The 25,219-nt window shown below is 36.7% G+C and overlaps 1 protein-coding gene across 1 annotated transcript in view; it reads right to left on the reverse strand.

Annotated features, from left to right (window-relative positions):
- Positions 1-609: 609 nt before the first annotated feature.
- ADAM28 (ADAM metallopeptidase domain 28) overlaps positions 610-25,219 on the reverse strand; it is a 42,493-nt gene continuing 17,883 nt past the window's right edge. Inside the window, exons 10-23 of the mRNA XM_069485128.1 lie at positions 24,982-25,066; positions 21,077-21,207; positions 19,848-20,025; positions 18,384-18,473; positions 15,527-15,722; positions 14,205-14,307; positions 12,014-12,173; positions 10,448-10,528; positions 10,043-10,121; positions 5,291-5,399; positions 4,266-4,344; positions 3,513-3,578; positions 1,268-1,330; positions 610-665 (exon numbers count right to left, since the gene is read on the reverse strand). Coding sequence (XP_069341229.1) covers positions 645-665; positions 1,268-1,330; positions 3,513-3,578; positions 4,266-4,344; positions 5,291-5,399; positions 10,043-10,121; positions 10,448-10,528; positions 12,014-12,173; positions 14,205-14,307; positions 15,527-15,722; positions 18,384-18,473; positions 19,848-20,025; positions 21,077-21,207; positions 24,982-25,066 — 1,441 coding nt within the window. The 3' untranslated portion in view covers positions 610-644. The remainder of the gene's footprint in view (positions 666-1,267; positions 1,331-3,512; positions 3,579-4,265; positions 4,345-5,290; positions 5,400-10,042; positions 10,122-10,447; positions 10,529-12,013; positions 12,174-14,204; positions 14,308-15,526; positions 15,723-18,383; positions 18,474-19,847; positions 20,026-21,076; positions 21,208-24,981; positions 25,067-25,219) is intronic.

Genomic DNA, 25,219 nt, shown 5'->3' on the forward strand with positions numbered 1-25,219 from the left:
TAATAAAGTTTTACTCAATTGTAGAAAACTTCACATGTCATCCATCGCTAATAAGGATTTCAGAAGATAATATAGGAAAATAGATATATTATACAAAAACAGAATGTTTACATAATTTTCTTAACTGAGGACTCTAATTTGACAAATTAATGGTTAAAACAATCAAGATGTTGCTACTCATTTAATAATGAATGTACCATTTTTCTCTTATTTTTCTCAGTTTCCTGGGATTTTTTTTTGTTTGTTTTCATTAGAGAGTGAATTACTGCCTATCAAATGAGCAAAATCAAAGAGTTCAAAAAATTTGAACAAGTATTAGTCAACATCATTGTTCAAAAAGAGGGTTGTCTGGGAAAATCATCTTATTAGAGAGTAAAGCTTCAGAGATATTTCTTTAGAGTCATCTTCTTTCTTATGAGTATGGATAATAGAAACTTTAAAATCATACAAAGATTCTCAAAGTATGTCTCTCTCAAAAAATTGTTTAATATCTTCAAAATATAACACGAATCAGGAAATATTAACCTCCTTGACTGTCAACAAGAGCAAATACCAGTGAGAAAGTCAGTGTATTTCTCTTTTATTCCAATTGTCCAGTCTTCCAAGTTGATCATTTACCCATCAATTCTTGCTTCGCTGTTGCTTCACACTTTGAAATTTGAGCCCTAAAAAAGAAAAAACTCTTCAGTAATCAACTTCTCCTCAAAATTTAGATATTCTATATTATGAAACTTTGATTTAGATATTCTGTATTATGAAACAATGAATTCTTTTTTTAAAAAAATTAAAATCAATTATCTGAGGTCACATTTCCTATGTTATAGGTTATTTAATAGAACAACAGTAAAGGAGTGGAAACATGGGAGGGTAGGAATGGAAGATGAGAAAAATACCCCACTGCGGTCCAAATATCCATCTCGGTAATTAGCATAATATGGAGAGAATGGGGACAAGGAGAAAAGTTATGGGATACCGGGTAATTATTCTGTGAGAGATTTCCTCCTATAGAATATTCATCCTCAGGGGATATTTCTGAGAAAATGAAGAATATTTGGGTCAATCATAGCTTTCTAGCTGAGACCTTCCCATCTCCCTCTTCTTTGTTAATGGCCAAACTCAGAAACAAGACATTCATGTGAGCTGCTGTCCCACAATCATACAGATACAGTTCTTAGTAAACTTCTAAGAAGACATGATTTGAACTTCTATCCTTGATACTAGGAGATAATAATCCAAGATTATAATAATTTGGCCATAGATCTCTTACCTTCGGTGTAGACATTGGCTTATCCTTGAAAACAGTAGAGGGAAGAGCTTTTGTGTCTTTATGCTGGATTAGACACAAAAATAATGGTGGGTCATTAGACACACTATGATTTTCCCATTGTGTCCATATTCATTTTCTTAATGAGATTATTCCTTACCTCCTCTTCACTCATTAAATTCTACCCAACTTTCAGGGTCCAGTTCATATTCCAACTACTCAGTTAATAATGGATTCTCCTCCTACTTCAACCACTCCAAACCCATTCATTTTCTCCTCATGATGTTTTTCTTATTAGTATCACTTTGGCACAAATAATATTTGAGGGATTAAGTGTTCCATGTGTATGTGACTTGTTTTCTCACCAAAAATGTAAACTTTCTTGGGAAAAAAAGGAACTTACATTTTAGCTCTTTCTCATTTACCTACAACAAAGTGCCAAGCATGAGAAGTATACTCAGAAATTATTTAATGAGGGGATGAATTCTACTTTTTACTTCAGAAGCACCTGGATTTTATTCCAGATTTGCCTATATGTGGTCTATTTTCCATAATCTACTTTCTAAAGAAAACTGTGACTAATAATAGGCCTTAGTCTATGTATAACAAATAAGAAAGTAAAATACCACTTGTAATAAAATTTTTACGTCCTCCAAATTAAGCATCTAGAAATGATCCTTTGAAGGAGACATGTACCTCACACAGCAGAACTATTTATCATTTCTCAATAATTATGTAACAGTAGAACCATGTTTTCATAATAAAAAATCAATATCCATACTAATTGATAGATAGTAGGCTTTGCTTTTTCTGACATTCCCCAGACCAACATGCCATGGTATCTCAGGTTAACCTCAAGAGCACATGTCCTGGTAAAGAATCCATGAATTTAGAGATGATATTCTCACTGGGGATAAGAGACATTTAAAAAGTTACAAATGACTATCTGATACTTACGAGAAAAGACAATGATACAGATGTAGGAATCGGTGGTGGTGGAAAATCTGGCTTTGTAATTAGCTAGTAAAAAGATCAAAAAGGGGCCGGGCGCGGTGGCTCACGCCTGTAATCCTAGCTCTCTGGGAGGCCGAGGTGGGCGGATCGTTTGAGCTCAGGAGTTCGAGACCAGCCTGAGCAAGAGCGAGACCCCATCTCTACGAAAAATAGAAAGAAATTATATGGACAGCTAAAAAATATATATATATATAGAAAAAATTAGCCGGGCATGGTGGTGCATGCCTGTAGTCCCAGCTACTCGGGAGGCTGAGACAGTAGGATCGCTTGAGCTCAGGAGTTTGAGGTTGCTGTGAGCTAGGCTGACGCCACGGCACTCACTCTAGCCTGGGCAACAGAGTGAGACTCTGTCTCAAAAAAAAAAAAAAAAAAAAAAAAAAAAGATCAAAACGTTTAATTCAAAGATAGGGCCCTGAAAACAGATGTGCTTAAAGAAAAGGCTTAAATCATTTTCAGAAATGGAGAAGGTATGGCCCTACCCATGGGAATACTCTAAACCTGTGAGTCCGACTGCTTTCATTTACGTACAATTCAGACGTAAGTCTGATGCCAACAGATAGGTGATGAAGATGGTTACAATGGACTGAATGTTTGTGTCCCCTCCCCCCCAAATTCATATGTAGAAGCCCCAATCCCCTGCATGATGGTATTTGTAAGTGGGGCCTTTTGGAGGTAAATAGGCAGTAAAGGTGGAGCTCTCATGATAGCATTAATGCCCTTATAAGAAGAAACACCACAAAAAGCTCTCTCTCTCTGCCATGTGAGGGCAGGAAGGCCACTATCTACTATACAAGCCATGAAGCTGGCCCTCACCAGACACCAGATTTACCAGCACCTTGATCTTGGACTTCCCAACCTCCAGAACAGCCTCCAGGGAAATAAATGTTTGTTGTTTAAGCCACTCAGTCTGTGCTGTTTTTGTTATACAGCCTGAACTGACCGAAACCATGGTCCTCTGTTAAGCAGATTGATACTCTTCTTGTAATGAGTTATCAGCCCCCCGGCCCTGATATTCAGGTTTAGGGGTTCAATTTTAGGATTGCAAGGGAGAGGCATACATTCTCACATTTTATATTTTCAAAAAGTTTTGCAGGAGAATTTATATTTTATAGTAATATTTATACACATTTCAGTATTGTTCTGAAGGAATAATTGAGCATTGTGGGTTATGTCTTTCACCGGAATTTTCTTGAGGTTGAACTAGGGTGATATTTAAGAGAAGTTGCTAACTTACAAAAGAAGCTGGAGGTTCATTGTCTTCTAGTGGCAGATCAGACACATGGAGCTTCACCTGACTCATCTAAGAAAAAAAAAAAAAGCATATTTCAAAATAAAATCATCAGTTTCCTAAATACAGCTTTTAAGGAAGCTGTCCTTTCAAAGCATGAGAGCTTGGAATTAAACTGACACTGAGAAACCAGATAGGAAGTTACAGAGGCCCAGCTGTTGTATTCTATAGAGTATTTCCCAGAGCAGTAAGAAAACATTTTCATCAAAAACATTAACACCAATGTTACTATCATTAACCAACTTCAGCTACAATCTCTAAACTTATAGGGCATGACAAGGAGTTGTACATATTACATACATTATCATACAATATATACATATTATTATATCCATTGGGAAATTTGCCAAAGAAATAAGGAATCAACCTACAGTCAGAAACAGAAAGAGAGAGAGAGAGAGAGAGAGAGAGACAGGCAGACATCTGGTGTCTGTCCTCTTTGTTCTCTTCATTCTCTTTGCATTTCTTGAATCCCAGCAAAGTAGCCTCTGCATTTTACAGATTCTCTTTTGCATTTAACAAAAGGCAAAGGAGAATTTTCTGAATGTCGTCACAGAGCCCACGATCCTTGCTATACACTAACCGGTGGAGTGGGTTTATAAAACACTGCTGGGGAGAAGTGACAGAGAGATGGTTAGGACGTGAGAATGAGCAATCACAAAGCAGGGCCACAGCAAACACAGTCCAAACTATCGTCACCTCTTGGGGTTGAACAGCCTTCACTGCCTGAAGTCTCCTCTTCTGTTTGTGTGGCCTGGCGCCAGCAGTAGGCAGTGCCCTGTAATTGAAAGCGTGTCATATAAATTGACTTAGCAGATCCTTCAGCAAAGTGGGGAAACTAAGTAGAAGATTACAACATCCTTTGCCCATTTTGTCATCCTTGGCAATTGACTGGGTTTTCATGTGCTCCATAGGATATTCTTCAGCTTTCACTTCCCTACTAGCTACCTTCATTGTCCTGTAACTCAAAATCACCACCAGGAATTTTCTTTTTCTGATTCTCTGAACAGCCCTGATTCCTAATAATGGTGGTGTTGAACCTAATCTTTATCTAAATTATGCCATTTCACTAATAGTTTCCACTATTCATTCAATATTTATTAAAAACTCATTATGGGTGAATAAGTTGGTCTTTAAAAATGCTAAACTGATACTGTTGGGTCAAGATCATGCTTGTAAGACAAACAAAGGTGAACATCAAGGCTCCATCATTTACTTTGCAAGACTGAAAAAATGTTTGTTAGCCTCTGAGCTAATTTTGACATCAGTCAAAATGTGAAGTCCCTAACCTTGCAGGACTGTGTAAGGATTACTCTAAAACCTTTGCATCTATAAAATGGAAATAACAGTAACTACCTCATAAAGTTCTTGTGAAGATAAAGAGAGATGACAAAGCTAAAAGGGCTTAGCATAGTGTTTGTCGTATAGTGATCCATAAATACTACTGCATTCTTATAATACATGTGAAAATCTTTCATAATCAGAGTTAATATCACTCTTATTCTTAATTATTAATATGGCAACTAACAGCAGAAAAAGATACATTTCTTGCTGTGGAAGATTTTGCAGTATAAGGAATATCCAGCCTTTGATCCAAGAAGACTAAAATCTGTATTTCTGAATATTTGAAGTAAACAAAAATTAAATTTGAAAGGTTAGGTCATATGCTTGAATTTAAAGTAAAACCGGGGTCAAACAGTGCCCAAAGGAAGATCAAGACTTACTTCTGAACTTTCTTCTGCTTTCCTCCAGAGCTCTGGTGCCGGATTACTATGGCAACCACCACAAAGATGACCGCCATGGGGAACAGCACCCCAACCACAACGGAGAAGTCTGCAACAAAGAGAACAGGGGCCTACAGAGGATGTGAGAATTTCACATCGACCCATCACACTAGTCCTTATTTCTTTATCTAGAGCAAATTCCATTAACCCTTTCCCTAATGAACATGCATTGCCTGGAAAATCTCTCATAGCTGGCAAAATGAAAGTATATTTTGATCACCATTATTATATTAATATTTAGTTAGAGAAAATAAAGTGGAAATCTATAGGAAGTATTTGATATCAGATAAGTAAACAATGATACTACTGAGAATTCCTAGAAAGGGTATTTGTAATAATTGAAAAATGAAAGGCTGGGAGATGAGAAGAGAATAAATAATAAGGAGGAGGGCAGAGAGAAGAAGTGAAACATGTTTGAAAAGTAGTCATAGAATAAGACAGGGAAAAAGAAACTGAAGTCTTCAAAATATATTCTGGTTAGCAGTAAGTAAGGAACTGAGACATGAGTAATGGAACTGAGAGAGACATAACTGAGTGGTCCACTGATATTTGTTCTATGTTAGAATTTTCTTTCTTTTTTTTAATTCAGGATATTATGGGAGTACAAACATTTTGGTTACATGAAATGCATTTGCCTCACTCAAGCCAGGGCCACAAGCGTGTCCTTCCCCCATACAGTGTACCCCGTTTCCATTAGCTGTGGGTTTACCCCCCCACCTGACCAGCACCTGGTGAGTATTGCTACCATGTGAGCATCTTAGTGTTGATCAATTAATACCGGTTTGATGGTGAGTACATGTGGTGCATGTTTTTCCATTCTTGTGATACCTCACTTCGAAGGATGAGCTCAATCTCTATCCATGATAATATAAGAGGTGCTAAATCACCATTGTTTTTGTAGTTGAGTAGTATTCCATGGTATACATATACCACATTTTATTAATCTACTCATATATTGATGGGCATTTAGGTTATTTCCACATCTTTGCAATTGTAAATTATGCTGCTATAAACATTCGAGTGCAAATGTCTTTATTATAGAATATCTTTTTTTCCTTTGGATAGATGCCTAGTAGTGGGATTGCTGGATCAAATGGTATTTCTATTTTTAGCTCTTTGGGGTATCTCCAAATTACTTCCCACAAGGATTGTACTAATTTGCAGTCCCACCAGCAGTGTAAGAGTGTTCCAATCTCCCCACATCCATGCCAGCATTTGTTGTTTTGGGACTTTTTGATAGAGGCCATTCTCACTGGAGTTAGGTGTTATCTCATTGTAGTTTTGATTTGCATTTCCCTAATGATTAGAGATGTTGAGGACTTTTTTTTATATGTTTGCTGGCCATAATTCTGTCTTCTTTTGAAAAGTTTCTGTTCCTCTCCTTTGCCCATTTATTGACGGGGTTGTTTGATTTTCTTTCTTGTTGATTTTCTTAAGTTCTATATAGACTCTTGTTATCAGCCCTAAATCAGATATGTAGAAAGCAAATATTTTCTCCCATTCTGTAGGTTGTCTGTTTGTTCAAAAGACAGTCTCCTTGGCTGTGTGGAAGCTTTTTAATTTGATCAGGTCCCATTTGTTTATTTTTGTTGCTGCTGTGATTGCTTTATGTTGGAATTATTATGGACAGAAAGGAAGTTAGTGACCTTGTGGATTGGGGAATGGTTTGAATAAATATTCCTGGGTCTATATGGTATTTTCTCTTTTACTGACTAATCTAAGTAAGGAATGCAACTTCGATCTTTTGCTATCTTAAGTGCTCGTTTTTCTCATAATAATTTGAAACCACAAGAGACCAGGAGGTACAAGTTTGGAGAGCCATGTAAACAGTTACCACTTCCTTACTACAGAGCTCAGCAAACCAACAAGACTAATTTTTGTATAAGTGCAAGAAAAGTTGACAAGTTTGAGCAACTATGCGCAGATTGAGGTTGAAACATCAGAAGTAGAATTTTAGGTAAGACAATGACTTTAGTTCAAACATTTTAATACTTTCTACCCCCCACCCCCCAAAAAAATTCCTACTCCCAAAAATTCAAAGGAAAATAAAACCATGAGGCACTGCGGTCAGATACAGTGTAGATATCTTCAGAATGAAACAGTGTGTGTATTGGTACTCATGTCAGAATTGTAGCTATTTTCAGAAGAATGATAGGATAGCAGAGGAAATAAAGGGAGACTTGGCAGCATTTCATAATACCCCTAACTTGAAAGGTTATGGTCTAGAGGTAAAGTTAGAGCACAGGACAGATGGGAGTATAACAGGAAGCAGGTTTGCAGTTGGAGACAGAAATAATTCAACAGTAAGTGCAGCCTCTTTTTCTGGTTAATGGTGGTCTCCTAGTAGCATATGAATACTTTAAAAAAAAACAGGGAAAATTACTTCGTACAGATTAGTGAGAGGGCAGGAATCCAGAAAGACAGAAAGGAAAATGATCCTAGGCGGAAGTTCAAAGAAATGCACAAAGAAATGAAAGGTAAATGAACCAAGAATGAGCCTATGTAAACTATGTACTTTGGGTGATAATGATGTGTCCAGTGTCTGGGTAGGTTCATGGATTGTAGCAAATGTGCCATGCTGGTGGGGGATGTTGATAGTCCGGGAGGCTGTGGAAGGGGGTTTATGTGGACTCTACTTTCTGTTCAGTTTTGCGGTGAACCTAACACTGTTCTACAAAGTCAAGTCTATTTTCTAAAACACCAAATGAAACGGGAAGTTTTAAGATAACCACTAAAAGAACACAAAAGAAATGCATAACCTCCAAGTTAATTAAAAAATACAATAATTAAAATACGCTATAAGTTCATAAGAAAGCAAGAAAGGAGAGAAAAGGAACCGGAACAGGCAAGACAAAAAGAAAGTATATAACTGTAGACTTGCAACCAAGTATCAGTAATTACATTGAATTTAAATGAATTAAAGACCTCAGTTAAACAAATAAGCAAAAAAAAAAAAAAAAAAACAACCCAAAGATATGAGACTAAAACTAAAAAATACATTTACCTACTTGTTCTTAAAGATAAAAGACATTGAAAACATGATACTTCAGAAAGAATAAAAGTAAAAATATTATACCAGTGCAAACACAGACCAAAAGAAATATGTTTACAGTTATAATTCATCTCCAGGGATGTAGATTTTAAAAGGCAAGAAGCAGTACTAGAGATACACAAGATCATTTCATAATGATAAAGTGTTAATCCACTGGGAAGCTGTAACAATTCTAAACGTGTATGTACATGATAATATGCTTGCAAAATTTGTAAGAACTGATAGAACCAGAAGAAGTAATACCCAAATTCACAATTATATTGTCGGATTTTAACACTCCTGGCAAATAACTGGTAGAAAAAACAAACGAAATATATTGCAAAGACAATAGACGTAACCTAAACATTTGTACCCCCGCAATATGCTGAAAAAAATATATATATGCTTTCAGGAAAAAAAATACAAAAAATCAAAGTACATTTAGGGCACTAAATAAAATTAAAACAGACTATTAAAAAACTCATTATGAAATGAGAAAACAAATGACTGGTATGAAAGCTGTTCAAAGAAACACAAAAATGTTATCAAATATTTTTAAATATCATTTTAAGTAATAAATAAGAGCATTAACGTTGCCAAAAAACTCATTTTATGATACAGAAAATGACTTTGAAAGACCTTCCCAGAATTCACAAGAAGAGTTAAGAGAAGATAATACGGAGGCCATGCGGTAGAGATATTTTGTATGAATAAATTATATTTTGGAATAAGAAACCAAAAAAGTAGAACAGAATCAATTTTAAAACTTATAATAATAGAAACACTCCTTGAAATGGAGACAGAACCAAATCCTCAATTTGAAAGGCCTCAGAAGTTAACAACTTAATAGAAAGATAATGGCACTCAGGAATCGACTATATGATTAGTTTTCATTAAGTAGTAATTCTAAAAGCATCTAAGCAAAAACAAACATAATGATTTTTAAAGGGTTTTATTTAACATCAACAACTGGCCTTGGTTTTTTAACATTAAATATCAGCATCCCCTTCAATAGAATCATGAAAGTAAAGTTGTGATTTAAAAAAATCCAATCCAATCTGCTATATACTCTATGATATATAAGGTTAATAGAAATATTCAGCAGCAGAAATAAATTCTCATAAATGCAAAGAAAGTTTAATGTATACACATCCTTCCATAAAGAAGAAATTACTCATGGAATTGATTTAGCAAATCAATGGGTAAACCAAAATAAAGAGTTCAAGAAGAAAAGTGTCATAGTTTAAAAGGATTTTTAGTGAGCACTGAAACCATTAAAGAGTTTTCTAATTAAAGTCGTTGATTATGTTCATGCATCTACCCCCCTACCCTACCCAAACACATGACAAATATGCACGTGTGCATATAATAAAATCGTAGAGCACTAGGAAAATTTATGAAGAATTTTTAAAAACTCCACATAGAAAGTTAAGGGATTTATGTAGACAGAAACAGAGTAAATTATAGCCTAAACATCAGAAGTAAATGCTATTCTTTTTTTGGAAAGCCAAAGAATCGGAATTGGGGGCATATAGTTCATTCAGGTCTCTCTCATCCCCTGTGTATACAGAACAAGACGGATTCGTGACCCTACGACATATCTCCAACAATCTCTCTTAGAAGCAATGGAAAGGTGGAGAAGTTTGTAAAACATGACCTACGGAAGGCCACCGAGGAGTCACCGCAGTCGGGAGGGGCCCATCCTTCTTTGCACTGACACTGGAGCTTATGGTCACACACCTGCAGGAGCAATGACCCTGTTAGTTTTCTCACTAGACTGACCACAAACTCCAAAGCCCGGTTCTTCCATAATAGCATCCATTCTGAAACATAAATGACTCCTGATCTCCAGGCTTTCATCTACATGAGGTATGAATGAATGATAGGAATTTCATCAACAGGCTCTCACAAGAAATTTCTCACTGAACCATGCTACTAAAGGGGAGTGGGACAAATGTAATAGTTCTAATCATTTAATGCTGAAAACATTACTTTAGCTTCATCAGGACTTATCTAAAATTACGTAAGAGTTAGCAAGTGTGGGGAAATACATCTTCAAAACTTACAGCGTGTCCTTTGCACTTCGAGGAGCAATTGGTTGATTTGTAGGCTTCCTCGATACCCACACATTCTGCATTGATGCAAACCTGAAAACGGTTGGAAAAATACGTAGTTGACATTAATGTCCAACGGCTTCAGCTCTGCGGATGGTTGACTCTTTGGAATTTAATCTCATACTATTAGTCACTGTGACTGTTATCACACTCACCTTTTTAGGGAAATCACAGTATTTTTTTGAAAACAGAAAATAGAATCTGATAATTTTTATAATAAAATATTTAGAAAGCCCTCTTTAAAGATTTCTTTCCTTTAGTTCATTTCTCATGGATCATGCACTTAACCTACAGCATCAGCCTAACACTTGAGACTAATATTTAGCACTGAATTAGGCATTGCACATAGTATCAGATGGCCATCCCAAATAAAAATACTATGGAAAATATGTGCTATAACATCATGTGCAGTATCAAAATGATTACAATTTACGTAAAAATAAATAGCATTGCTATTTTTCTCTGTATTATCATCAGAGTGTCTATCAGACATTGAGCACCAATCAATTTTGGAACATTAAAATTGGCAAAGTTTAGCAACCTAGTGCTGAGCACATCATAGGCATGTATTAAAATATTATTGAAGGAATGATTTCAGGCATGCCTAAATAAATGTCAAAAGTATTCGAAACCTGGAAACTCTAATTAAGGAGTTCTACTGTATGTGAAATTTCTTGCCCCTAATGCTGGCATACATTTCAGGAAACACTGGGGGAAAAGAAGGAGGTTAAATCCTGTGAGTACCTCTTGGAAGCAAGAACTAACATTCCAATGTCAAATCAGCAGCATAAACATTATAAACATTTCTACATTTACATTTTCAGCTCCATGGGCTTCAAAGGTTATGTCACTCCTATGCGCTTTTTAATATTTCCCTTTCTAAAACTTTTTATGAGCAAGATCTATACTGAATCACAAATTTTAGACTCATCAGTAAATAAATTTATGTTTAACTAGCCAATATAGGTTAAGTAACTAAGATAAAATTGTCAGGATTGACTTTGTCATCATGAAAAATCGGGAAAGCTGATTCGGGTCATGTAGATATCTTAATGTAATAAACAGAGGAACTAAGCTCCACGAGAGAGGAACCTCCTCATTATCAAAGCTCATGTGTAGGCCCTGGCTAAGTAGTACTTATGCCTGAGATTGTGAATTCGTTATATTCCTATTAACTGTACCAATCTGTTCATTGAAGCCCAATATTACATACACTGGCACTTTCAGTGGGATTCCAGACCTAGTCTATGAAAGCAAAACATACGCTGTTATGTGTTAGCACATGACAATAACATACTCTTCTTGAAATTATATCTGTGAGAGTTATTTCCAAATTTCACCATAATGCTTGAGAATATTTATAGCAGTGCGTATTCTTGCTATATACTAGGTTCTCCACCGCTATCATTTCTTAAGTTGCTCCTTGTGTTCCAAATTCAGCTCTCTGTCGTCTCTTACCCCAAAAGTAAGAAATAAGGAAAGTAAGGAGTAGCTTAGAAGCTAAACAACAAAACATACCTTGTCGTCACCACACTTGGTTCCATTGGCCACCATGCCTATCTCGTGACTTGGGTCTTCGGGATCAAATGATTTACATACCAGGAAAGTTATTACACGTCCTCTCCAGACTACATAATCTGACCCACCTTGACAGAACAACTTCCCACACATCGAATCGCTGAGGAAAATCCAAAATGCATTTCAGGATTGAAACTGCACTGTTATGCAAAAGCAAATCATCTCTGTGACCATCAATATTCAGTTAATGGCATTTCTCCCTGCAGCAGAGACTTCTAGTTGTACTTTATACCCATTCTTCCCTTATTCCTTAGCAATAGGATCCCTGAATGTTAGCTAAATACATTGTTGCTCAAATAAACAGCATTTCCCTGATTCCTGTACAGCTACTTTTTGCATATTGCCTAAGTTCTGATCCATGGGAAGGAGAGAGAATCTTAAGCGCAACTTTCAAAGGGTGGCCTTAAATGAGAAAGTATGTTCTATTCCCCAGTGTTTTCTCATTTTTGCTGATTGGAGTGTGATAGCTCATCCTAGAGAAGCCATCATAGATTAAAGAAACACTTGGACATGGAGGTCACATGTATGATGAAGTTAGAAGACAAAAGATGACCCGTTTCTAACATCATGGAGGGCATCTGAGAAATCTGTTTCTATCTTGTTTCACATGATGCTACTTATTTATTTTTGTGACTTGCAGCAGAATAATTTTAACAGATAAAAGCCCATCTCTCAACTAGAGTTTTGTCAGTACAAAGCAGAGTGTCTCTTGACATTTCAAGGCATCAAGTGGGATTACCAAAAGAACTATCTCCCTGTATCTACAAATTAAACTGCTCAACACTCAATAAAGCCATTCATTTACCACAAAGGGGAATAAAGTCAAAGCCAATAAAATTGGAGTCAATTGCTTCATGCAGAATTCAGAGGAGGGCTTTGAAAAAGTATTTTGAAAGTGATGGAGTCAGATATTTCTGATGTCTCTGATGGCTGCTGAAAATATGTTTGAGGAGTGGAGAAAGGAATGCACCCTCTCCAAATGGGAGAGGGTGTTTTCTTGAATCATTTAGGTGTAGAGCGCTATAACCATGGTCATAGGGCACAGAGAATTTCAGGCTAACTCTCCACTGACTATTAAGACTAGCAGGGCAGTCTGTGGGGCGAATGAGATGCTCCAGCCTCGAGTTATAGAAATCATCCAATGCTCATGCAGAGAGCTGTACAGGACAGTAGTGTGTGCACAGGCCGCAGAGGTCAGATGGAATTACCCTACTCTCTTTCCAATCAGCACTTACACATTGCATTTCCCCTGACCCCACATACTGCCTTTCACATATTTTTCCTCTTTGAATCTACCCTGATTTCCTATACAGGATATGGTCATCCTGTAGGTCCAGATTCCCCCAAGAGATGACACTATATCCGAAGCATAGTTTGTTTGGTAATGTCCGTCATCCAACAAAATTAGTGTCCGATAGAAAAACTTTGGGAAATGCTCATCTTGTGCAGCCTCTTGTTATAAATCACTTTGTATGTGTAAAATTTGCAGCAGGTACAAAGTTTAATCTACTGTAATTTGAATCTTAAAAGCCATCTTAAAACTGCAACATAAAAAAGGTATAGAAAAATCTCAAGTTCATTTGGTATGATATTCTATAATTTTTTCCCCAGGATATCAATACTACAAATAAAAAACTCTTCAGGTGACTTGTCAATCTTTTCTCTGGCTCTAGTTTTTCTTTATGTAATTCCATGGCAAGATTAATTATTTCTCTGAGTAGATAAATATTTCTATACTCTTAGACTTATAATGAAAAACACTAGATTGAAAAATCACCCAAAGTATATTCTGGGAAACCTCTGGACAAATTTCCAACCAGGCCCATTCCCTGTTGCATGTTTCATCTCAAACATTCATTCTTCTAAATGATTGTACATGGTGCCACTTAAGGACTATAGTTGTACATGGCCTGAAGCACCTACCATGAGGGACTTGAAGAAAGAGATAATTTATTTGTCTTTTTAGACAAGCCCACCTGGCCCATACCAAGGCATACAGTAGTCACTCAATAAATGTTTGTCAAATAAATGATGTCCACATTCACTTTCCCTTTAACTCAGGACATGTGGCTAGAAGTGTGCACCACTGCCCTCGTCTGGGGAGCAGGAAGGTTCATACAAGTCCACTTACTTAGCTTTGCAGGGGATGACCGTGTCGTCCACTTTGTGACAGTACCCATACTTTGATCCACCTTCATTCATTCTGTAACATGACTTATCTGCAACCTTGCTTCCTGGGACCAGGCATGGTCAGTAGGGACATATTTGGAAAGAAAAGAGATAAGAAATTCAGGGCTGTAAAGGATTTGCAAAATATAAAACCAGCGTGAATGAACTATTTTAGCTTGACCATGCTCAGAAATATGGGCTACAATAATTTGACATCAAAGGAACTAGCTGGAATTAAAAATAATCTTTTAAATATTCCATTATTGGATAATGGCTGTCTACATTTTTTTGAGACATCTGCATAATTTACCGGAGGTTAAACACCTATCTAAATAGGAAACTTAGCCAGAAGAGCTACAGTCATTATGTTAACAGCCCAAAGGCTACCTTGCAAGTATGTGCTACTGTGACAACTATCGGCTCTGCTGAGTCAAACTCCTACTATGTGCCAGGCACAGTGATAAGCATCACATATTTCATGTGGGTATTCGTATCCTTTGACCAACACCTCCCCAATTCCTCCCTCGACACCTTGGTAACCAACATACTACCTTCTACTTCTATGAATGCTACTTGTTTAGATTCCACATATGAGTGAGATATGTGATCTAAAATTACCTTTCTAATGAAATCACTGAATATAATTTAAATTTCAGTTTAAAGTTTTCAGATATCTTTAAAGTACAGTCTTATTTTTGAAGTTTGCTTTATGGTACAATCAGAAAATATGGTCTCTAAAATGGCATTGTTCTGGACACAGTGATCATTGAAGAACTTTTACTTTCCTTCATTGCTCTCCTGAATTTCTCCTCCTTTCCTTACCCTCTGGCCCATTCCCCAGCACTCCCGCCACCCCTGTATCCACACACACAACAAATATGCACACACACACACACACACACACACACACGGACTTCCAAGGGTTTACTTGTCTGACAAGGATCTTTAGTTAGGGTTCCCAGATAAAACACAGGACATCCAGTTTAACTTGAATTTCAGAAACACAGAGGAGTTTTGTTTGGTGTAAGTATGCTGCAAATATTGCATGGGACATACTGACATGAAAACAAAAAGTTGTTAATCTGAAATTAACATCCTTATTTTTATTTGGTACATCTAGCAACCCTAAAACCAAACTTAAGTCTTTAAATGAACTTATCCGTGATTTTGAGTAAGAAGCATCTAGGAGAAAGGGGACAGAGTGGTCCTTTGGCAGTATTATACACTGTCATCAGAAATGATGTTCCTTTGCATGTGCATAGAGAGAGGGGTTTGTCCTCCTACCTGGTCCCCAGAGCTCTGTGCACTGGTCCAGCAGTGTGGGGCACGTCCCCATCAAGCAGTAGCCCATCCCGTTCTGGCAAGGGAAGCCATTGATGTGGAATCTGTCCTCAGGACAATGATCGGATTTACCATCACACATTTCAGGCAGGTCACACTCATCTTTTGCTGATCTGCACACCTTCCCAGCCTTTTTAAACTGTAGGAAAACAAAACCAGAAAGGAGGCTTTTTTCACCCCCCCTTGCTTTGCCCTAAAACCTCAAACTAACATGAATAATATTTTCCATTTGGCCTTTTGGGGCATGCTAGTTGGAGGCATCATTTCACTCCAGTTTATATTTGCATTGTATAAACTGAAGCCATTGCCTATGACTTCTGGTGCTGTTGGCCAATGCCCTAAGTCTTTAAGCAATCAGTATTTCTGAATTTGTAGCACAAACACTAAAGAAACATAATGTCGAAAAGCACAGGAGAAAAACCAAGCAACAACTGAGATACAAAGAAGGAAGTTATTTCTCCCTTTGTTGAATGCATCTTTGTCAGGAATTTCAGGGACATTTAAATCTGCAACTTCAGAGATCTGTTGGTGAAGTATTACGGAAGATAAGTTTACAAGCACCAGATCAGCATACTCGGAGATTTTCCCAGGCCTCAAGTTTCCTAATTCTTAATTCCTTTTATTGTATGTTCAGATATTTCTTTTCAACTCCCTTCTTCATATGAGGGAGAAATAACCCAATATCCATTTGCCATATTAACTCCATAGTATAATCTATAATGGCAGATCCTATTCTTATTTCCTCGGACAAATCTTAGTAAAACAAATTCTGCCATTCCTGCAAATCCGAGGCAGCATGTCTTTCCCCAGCTGATATGCTCTTTCCCTAGCAGGCATGCTCTCGTTGCACCAGATAACTTTCAATATCATTACGCCAGTTACAGCATCAAATCCAAATTTCAATTAGAATGTATGAGACCCTCCAAATTCAACCCCCGTTGCTGCAGCCACACCAGCTTTCTTACCAGCTGCCACAAACCACGCTTGGACCTTCTGTTACGTCTTTGTTCTTTCTCTGTCCTCATTTGGAAATTCTTTCCTAAATCTAAAATCTATTCATTTTTTTCCCCCCGGCCAGTTGAAAGCCTCCCTTCCTACAAAGCCTCTTCTGGCCTCTTAAATGCAAGTCACTGCCGTTTCCTCTGTGTGCTGGAGAGGAGCCCTGAGTTCAGCTTGAGATGATACAGATTTGAATCTTGGCTCTGCCAGCGGCCAGGTGCTTAGCCTTAGGGAATGGATGTGATTTCTCTAAAAATCCATTTCTTTATCTAACACCTACTTTACAAGGTCACTGTGAAAATTAAGTGAGGATATACATAGAACACATCATATATAATTATACTATCAACATGGGCATCTAATCATGCACTATATTTTCACCTGTTTCATATGTGTATATTACTGCCCTGAGGAAATAAACAGGAAGAGACTGAATTTTTTTATTTCCCATAATCTCTAACAAATAGCACTTACTAAACACTTGTTGACTAGTACTTAAGTTCTCAAATTTACTTTCCTTTTGGCTTCCTTCATTTCTTTCCTCCCCCTCTGATATTAAAAAAAAATATATGTATATACACACACCAAACACTACCTATAACATGGTAGGCCATCTACATATTCATTGCACAGTTACTGAGCACTTAAAATGCATGAAATTCTGCTCTAGGTGAAGGTGAATCGGTCTCCTGCCCTTAGGAGTCAATATAACTAAGGAGACAAACACATAAATAAATGATCACAATATAGAATGCTATGCAACAATAGAAAGCGAAATGAAAAAAAGAAGAAGAAAGCAAAATATTAAACTCTGCCTTGAAGGAAAAGTTAAAAAATGGTATATTTTATTTCTAAGAATTTCACCCTGAAGCAGCTTAAAAGGTTGAAGACAGGGACACCCCACACTATTCAAAAATAAAAGCTCTTCCACAAAGCACATTGTTAAAGGCAGGTGTGATCAATTTTATGAGATTTGGCCCCAAAAGACCATGAAGCATCAGAAGCAGCAGTAGGGAAGAAGTAGCATTGGCTTTGAAGCTGGTTGTGTTGGGGTTTGCCCACTAAACAGTGGCTGTGTTATTTATTTTACAAATTTTGTTATTTTATATAAATATATATATACATGCATACATATACATATGTATACATGATGTCTTGAAATACACATAGTGAAATAATTATTGCAGTGAAGCAAATTAATATATCCTTACATAGTTATTTTGTGTGTGTATGGTGAGAACACTTAAAATCTACTCTCTTAGCAAATTTCCAATATACAATACAATACAATTTACTATTGTGATCATGTTGTACATCAGATCTCTGACCTTGTTCATCTTTGTGCCTTTGACCAGCATCTCCCCATTTCCCCCACCTCCCCAACCCTGGTAACCAACATTCCATTCTCTGTTTGTAGGTATTCAACTTTTTTAGATGCCACATAGAAGTGAGATTAGTATCCCGTATTTGTCTTTTTGTGCCTGGCTTATTCCACTTAGTACATGTCTTCCAGGTTCATTTAGGTTGCCACACATATGGCCATATTATTTTGCCCATTTTCTGCTCCAAGCCTCCACTCACTTAAAAGCAAAATGTGATGATAGCACCTACCTTGAAGAATCATTGGAAGATTATTATAAATAGCTTATGTATGTAAAGAAAAGCACTCAGGGAGTGCTTGATAAATGGTAAATGATATTATTTTATAGAAAAATTGCTTTGCCAATTTCATTTAAATCACTGAGATGTTGATACAGAAAAAAACATAATTATAATTATTAAAATGAAATAGTAATCTTACTTGGCATTTTTCACAGCATTCTCCTAATGCACATTGAAAACCTGCTTTGATTTTACAAGTTTCAGCATTACAGCAAATGTTGGTACATTCCTAAGAAATACCAGAAACAAATACAGATGCCAGATTACTTTTTGTTCCTATTTCAGCAGAATTGGTAATATAATTTATTCATCATGCAGACATTAGTTTAGTATAATCTGAAAATTATTTTTGGGAAAATAAAAGATGATACAAAACAACATTGGTATTTTGGAGCAACACAAAAAACCTGGTATTTTGGAGCAACTGCTGGTTTGTTACCTGAATTCCACTTACGGTTTTTTTTTTGTTTGTTTGTTTGTTTTAACTTGAATATCTTTTCTTGTTCCCCTAGTCTCCAATAGTAATACCAAGAAAAGATCTATTCTTTTTGGTAAACTATGAAGGAAAAGAAAATAACAAGGACAGTTTTTCAAAATAGAATTTATCTAAATAGGAATAGAACATAATTAGTTCAGCTCATCATCATTTATGCACCTATTTAGCAGCAAATTCAACGTTTAGAACATGTACTGAAAAGCTAAAGACATAGTTCTTCAACTTTGACATGTAATTCAACTCTGCTTGCAAGAATATACTTTGTCTTCCTGCTCTGTTTCTGAGAAATCAGAAACCTGCCTGCACAAGCCATTTTAGACACTCCTACCTCAGAAACTTTCCCCCTGCAGCTGTCTAGACTCCTCTAGGAGAGTGACAGCTTGGGAGTGACAACATTTCAGAGTTAAAACGCTTGCCCTTAGTTCAAATATAATCATCATCTGAGACAGATTACTCTTTCTCATGGAGTGAATAAATTCGTAATCCTATTTCAAAGTTACTGAAAGCGGACCTCCTGAAGGCATGATGTATGACTCATATTAAGTGTTAGCAGGAGGGTGGCAAAGGTCCCACTCAGAATCCCAGCTGCCTGGTGAAAAGGGTCAGGGCAGCACTTCTAACGGTAATAACTCCCGAGTCCTGAAGAAGCAAGAGATGCACCAGATCGCTATGCTGGGTGGTGCTGGGACTCTGGAAACAGACACACCTGCGTTCAGATCCTGGCTTCTCCATTTGCCAGCTCTGTGATCTCGGGCTAGCAAGCTATTTATGCTCTGGGCACCATCCCAGTGCTGTGCCTAAAGTAATGCTCAATACGTCACAGTCACGTAAGCAACTTCAAGGATTTCAGCCGGAACGAGAGGGATGGGGACACAAAGCCCAACCTGGTGAATGGTACTTAAAAATAAAAGGATGGGGAAGGAACCCTTAGAGGGAAATTAACAAGTTCTATTAAGCAGAGTTCCTTGTCGGGCAAACACCTACAAATGGCTATATCCAAAATTACAAAAAGCATCCAATTTTATAGTGGGTTGCATATTCTTTTATAGTTTACCTTCGTAGCAAGTGAAAAACAACAAGATCGTTTTAGAAAGTGCTTGGTAGTACCTCAGGAGTCCCACAATCACAGTCCTCTCCCATTTCTACCACCTGGTTTCCACAGACTGGGGTGGATACGATATCAGTAGGCAATGGAACATTAAAGAGACAATTTGATAATTTATCTGCAAAGAACTTGTCATAGCTGATACGGCTGCAGGAACTGAAGTCTGTGGGTATATGGAAACTGCAAAGATAAGAGGAAAAAATGAAACACAGTCATGCTTAGCAGGTGGGAAGCAATATTTGACATTGGGTACAATGACACCCACACAACCTGTCCCCACTCTACTGACCAACTGCCAAATCATGGGCTCCTTTGTATGCCTGAATTAACTTACCTGAGCGGACACAAACACCTCCAGCTTTATGAGAAAATACAGTCATATTTCAAAGTGTAGCATCCTCGCCACTTTGAATACAACAAGAATGCCTCTGAGTTATCCAGATAAATCTTATCTTGCGGTTGTGACGTCCTAAAGGTAGCAAAATCGTATTTATTTACATGTCTGAGAATTCACTTTCCTTTGGAGGAATTCCTATTGACAGACTCTCTTCATTCCACAAATAAAGATGAAGTTTAAAAATGCAGTAATACTGGGGAGGGGGAACATAAGCTATGTACTGGCCTGCAGCCGTATGCTACTTTGTGAAGGGGCTTGGGAGAGTAACTTTAGCTCGGGTGGGCTGGGGGAGGGGGGAGGAAATGCAAATAGCAAAGGGGAAATGAACAGAATTCATAAAATAAGTTCTATGAATAGAAAAGATGAAATGACTATGTTAAAAAAAAGATTATGAGATTTCCAATGTTAAGGCTGTCTGGAAATTTTGCCAAAGGCAAGACAAGAATGTGTACTCTCTTTTCACAGACTACCTTCGTCCTCCTGCAAAAAGTTTCTTCTTTAATTAGGATTTTCTCCTAGAACCCTTTTCCTGTTTCCACCCATTCTGAATTCATGGGAAACTTGATAAATGCTAATGACTTTCTGAAACCGAGTCTCATGTAGATAAGATGAGGACAAAATGAGTTGGCCCAACAATGAAAAGACAATGTGCTCAAACTACATCTTAGTGAATGAAATTGTTACATATAGATGAGGGGTACGGTGACTTGGCAAAGATACACGCTCATTCAATAATTCAAAAACTTGAACGTGTTGCTAAAGATGACTTAAAGAAGGGCACAGCCCAGAGTGGCTCAAAACCAGGACACTCAAGCATGTTGGAGAGAGCCTCACCTTAGTGCTCTGTCCATCACGCACTTTACAGAAGGGCACTTGCAATTATAGCCGTCATGAAACATTCCAAAGTTGTGGCCCATTTCATGGGCCATCGTCCCCGCAACGCTAAGATGATTGCCACTGTGGTCCTAAAGGTAAGAATGGGGAAACAGATTCTCTGGTTTTCAAATGGAATCATAACTCAGAGTTCGTGTTTTTCATGATCATTCTTCCTGCTGTCCAGTAGAGTAAAACAGAAAGATCAATTATAGCTCCAGCCTTCTCATCCTTCTCTTTTTCTAACGCACACACACACACACACACCTCCCTTTGGTATGGAATAGCTATCACAGTGTATATTGCCTGCCATTTGCTCTGGTGAGTAGGTTCCTATAACAAGGGAAGTTGTTTTGGTTTTCTGTCTTGAGACATAAAGCCAAATCTTCAGCAATGACAACTGATCGATCTCCCTTCCCCCTAGCTTGCCTTTGAATACTTCTACATTAATTTTAGAAGTCTTGATGTGTTTGGCCAATAGGGAGCTAAAATTTTTTGTTAATCTAGCACTTTAGCACTGGTGGCATCTTTCTCAATTCCTTTACTGCCAAGACTAGACGTCAGTCAATTTCAGACGTGCCCCGTTGCACGAGGTCCAGCCAGCAGCTCACTGCATCACCAGCTTGTTTCTGATTTGAGGTGCTTGGACTGGCGGCTCCACGTTATCCAGGAGCAATAAAACAATGTGGGTTATAGTTTCCACTGCTGGTTACAGTTTCCTGTTGAGGCGGCGGGAATCTGCCGCTAACATCTACTTACAGAAACCTGATTCTCTCACATCTGCTTCATCTCAAAGAACAGGTCAATGAAAAGCGGTGTAAGACGGGCAAACGAGGCACAGCTGTGTATGATGGGCAGCCACGACCTACACCTGGGATATTCTCTTATTCTGTTGAGATGAACATGGCAAACCCCACTATACAGCAATTTGGAGCTCTCCAAATGGGGGGAAAACGCAAGCCAAAAAGCTCAAGAGAATGGAAATCCATTTAGAGGCTTTTCAAATTGTCTTATCTGAGGTTCCTTTCAATTTAGGGTTTCTTAATTTAAAGAATGATTTTCCTAACTTAAATGTTTCTTCCCTTTGAGTGACTTCCATTTCTCTTCCCCCTCTCAATCCTGCTGTCCCTTTGAGGTCCATCTTAAGCAGTGTTTCCTGGCCATGTGCATCTCCATCAACTATCCTCTCTTACTGATGCCTACCATCACTTTCAACTCCGAATGTACCACTAAACTCTCTACTACTACATATGTTAGAACAATTGCTTTAAGCAGGCCAGTTTCTCTTCCAATGTTATGTTTATATCATTGAAGTTCAAACATAAATATTTTGCTGCTTCTGTTCATCCCATGAAGCGAATCACAAACTCAGACTCTTAAAATATTCACTAAGAATATATTTGTTCCATTTCTAACCAGGATCTAGAAATCTAGAAAAAGTATTATTCTTGCACTAACAAGGATAAGGCAGATAAACTTAAAAATTGTAACTTCCCTTGAATCCACCAGACATCCAAAGAGCCTGTGAAAATATATTCAAAATGAAAGCAAGATAAAGTCATTCTCAGACAAACAAAACTGAAAGAATTTACTGTACTATGAGGAATGTTAAAAGTAAAAGTTCTTCTGGTAGGAAAAAATACGATACCAGATAGAAACTTGGATTTTTACAAAGAAATGAGGAGTGCTGGGAATGCAATAAAGTAAATGTAACCAAAAAAAAAAAAAAATTAAATTGCAATTAAAGATGACTTTCTAAAACAAAACTAGTAACAAACTATTGTGTGTTTATAGTGTATGTAAAGTTAAACACATCATAACAATAGATTGGAGGAAGAAATTATAGGTATTCTCTTGTAAAGTCCTTATACTCCATGTGAAGTAGTGTAATATGCTTTCAAGGTAAACTGACAAGTAGAGATGTATGATAAACCCCAGATCAACCATTAAAAAGAAATAAAGTGTTATCAATAAAAACCTAAAAATGGAGATAAATAAAATTACTTTAAAAGTATTCAATTTATCTTAAAGAAGGTAGAAAAAACACCAAAAAAACAAAGACTAGATGGAAGATTTTAGCTCAACAATATCAATAATTATGTTACATATAAATGATCTGTATATACCAAAAAAAAGAGATGGACAGATTAGATAAAAAAGTAAAAAACCCAAATACCTATTTTCTACCAGAAACTTTCTCTAAATGTAAAGAAATATATTGATTAAAAATAAAAGAAACAGGCTAGATCATGCAACATTATAAAGTAACTGGGTTAATATTAAACAAAATAGACTTAAGAATAAGAAATATTTCATATATATATTTCAGGATCATGACATGATGAAGAAAGTGTCAATTCTCCAAGAAGACGTAACAAATGTGCTTATCTATATACCTAACAGCCCAACTTCAAAATACATGAAGTAGTAACTTATATATTGATAATTAAAAGAAAAAAATCAAGTCCCATTTGTTTATTTTTGTTGTTGCTGTAATTGCCACTAGGGTCTTAGTCATAAATTCTTTCCCTAGGCCAATATCTAGAGAAGAGTTTTTCCTATATTTTCTTCTAGAATTCTTATGGGGTCATGCCTTACATTTAGGCAAATCAATAATTATACTTGGGTAGTCCAATAATCTCTCTTGTCCTTAGGACTTACAAGATCCAAGCAACATAAATTAACTTGACATAACTAACAACTTTAGAATACTCCATTCAACAGCAGAAGACACATTCTTTTCAAGTGTCTATGGGGCACTGACCAAAAACAAATGCAAAAAAAGAAAATTTAAATTTAAAAATTTTCCAAGTATGTTCCAAACCATAACAGAACTAAACAAAATATCAATAATGGAAATCACTATACCACCCTTGTATGTAATATATGAGTCAAAGAAGAGATCAAAAGAGAAATTAGAAAATATTTTGAACCGAACAAAAATAAAAGCACAAAATATTTTAGATGCAGCTCAAGCTGTGCCTAGTGAGAAATTAATAGCATCAAACGAGAACAAATTAGATGCAGAATCAGCATAAAAAAGGAAATAAGAGCAGAAATCAATAAAATTGAGAACAGGAAAACTCTAGAGAACATAGATGAAACCAAAAACTGTTTCTTTGAGAAGAACAATAAAATTGATAAACCCCTAGCCAGACTGACCACAGAAAAAGGACAGACACTATTATAATACCATGAATGAAAGAGATTATCACTATAAATTATATAGATATTAAAAGGATAATAAAGGCCATTATCAGCAAATTAGTGCTACATTAAAAAAATGAACAGCTTTCCTTAAACTACCAATGCTCACTCAAGCAGAGATATTAATAGATAATCTTTATTGAAATTAAATTTGTAGCCATAAAGAAATTAAAAATCCAGCCACAAAGAAAATTTCAGGTCCACATGGTTTTACTGGTGAATTGTATCAAACATTTGAGAAAGGAATAATACCAATTCTACCCCAATATTCCAGAAAATCAAAGCACTGGTAATATATCCCAACTCATCTTCTGCAGCCAACTTTACTATGATAACAAAACCTAAAAACACACACTACAGGAAAGAAAACTACAGGCTAATATCTCTCATGAATACAGATGCAAAGACCCTGAAGATATCTCAGTATGTTGAATGAAACGACATATAAAAAGATAGCACATTATGACTATGTTGGGTTTATCTTAGAATGCAAGATCAGCATTTATCTTAGAATGCAACATCTGAAATTCTATCAATGTTATTTACCATGTTAACAGACTGAAGAAGAAAAACTATAATAATTTTCTTCAGAGATGCAGAAAATAAAAGGCATTTGGCAATTGTGAATTATAGAACCAGCAGTTTATCTTCAAACAAACCTGAACAATGCCAACGGAATAATAAGGAGAGCACATTGTAGACATGAAAGCAAGGCCCACAGTCGTTCCAGAAAGTTCTGTTGCCCTGAAAGGAATGAATTAACAAATGATGATTCTATGCTGTATTTTGTATAGACAATTCATCCAGAACTCTAAATGGTTAGAAGAAAAGCTCATCCTGTGAACTATCACTCTTAAATTTTTCCTTCAGTTTTTGAATTTGCACGAGGCATTTTTT

The sequence above is a fragment of the Eulemur rufifrons genome, chromosome 12, assembly GCF_041146395.1.
Source record: "Eulemur rufifrons isolate Redbay chromosome 12, OSU_ERuf_1, whole genome shotgun sequence".
Classification (NCBI taxonomy): Eukaryota; Metazoa; Chordata; class Mammalia; order Primates; family Lemuridae; genus Eulemur; species Eulemur rufifrons.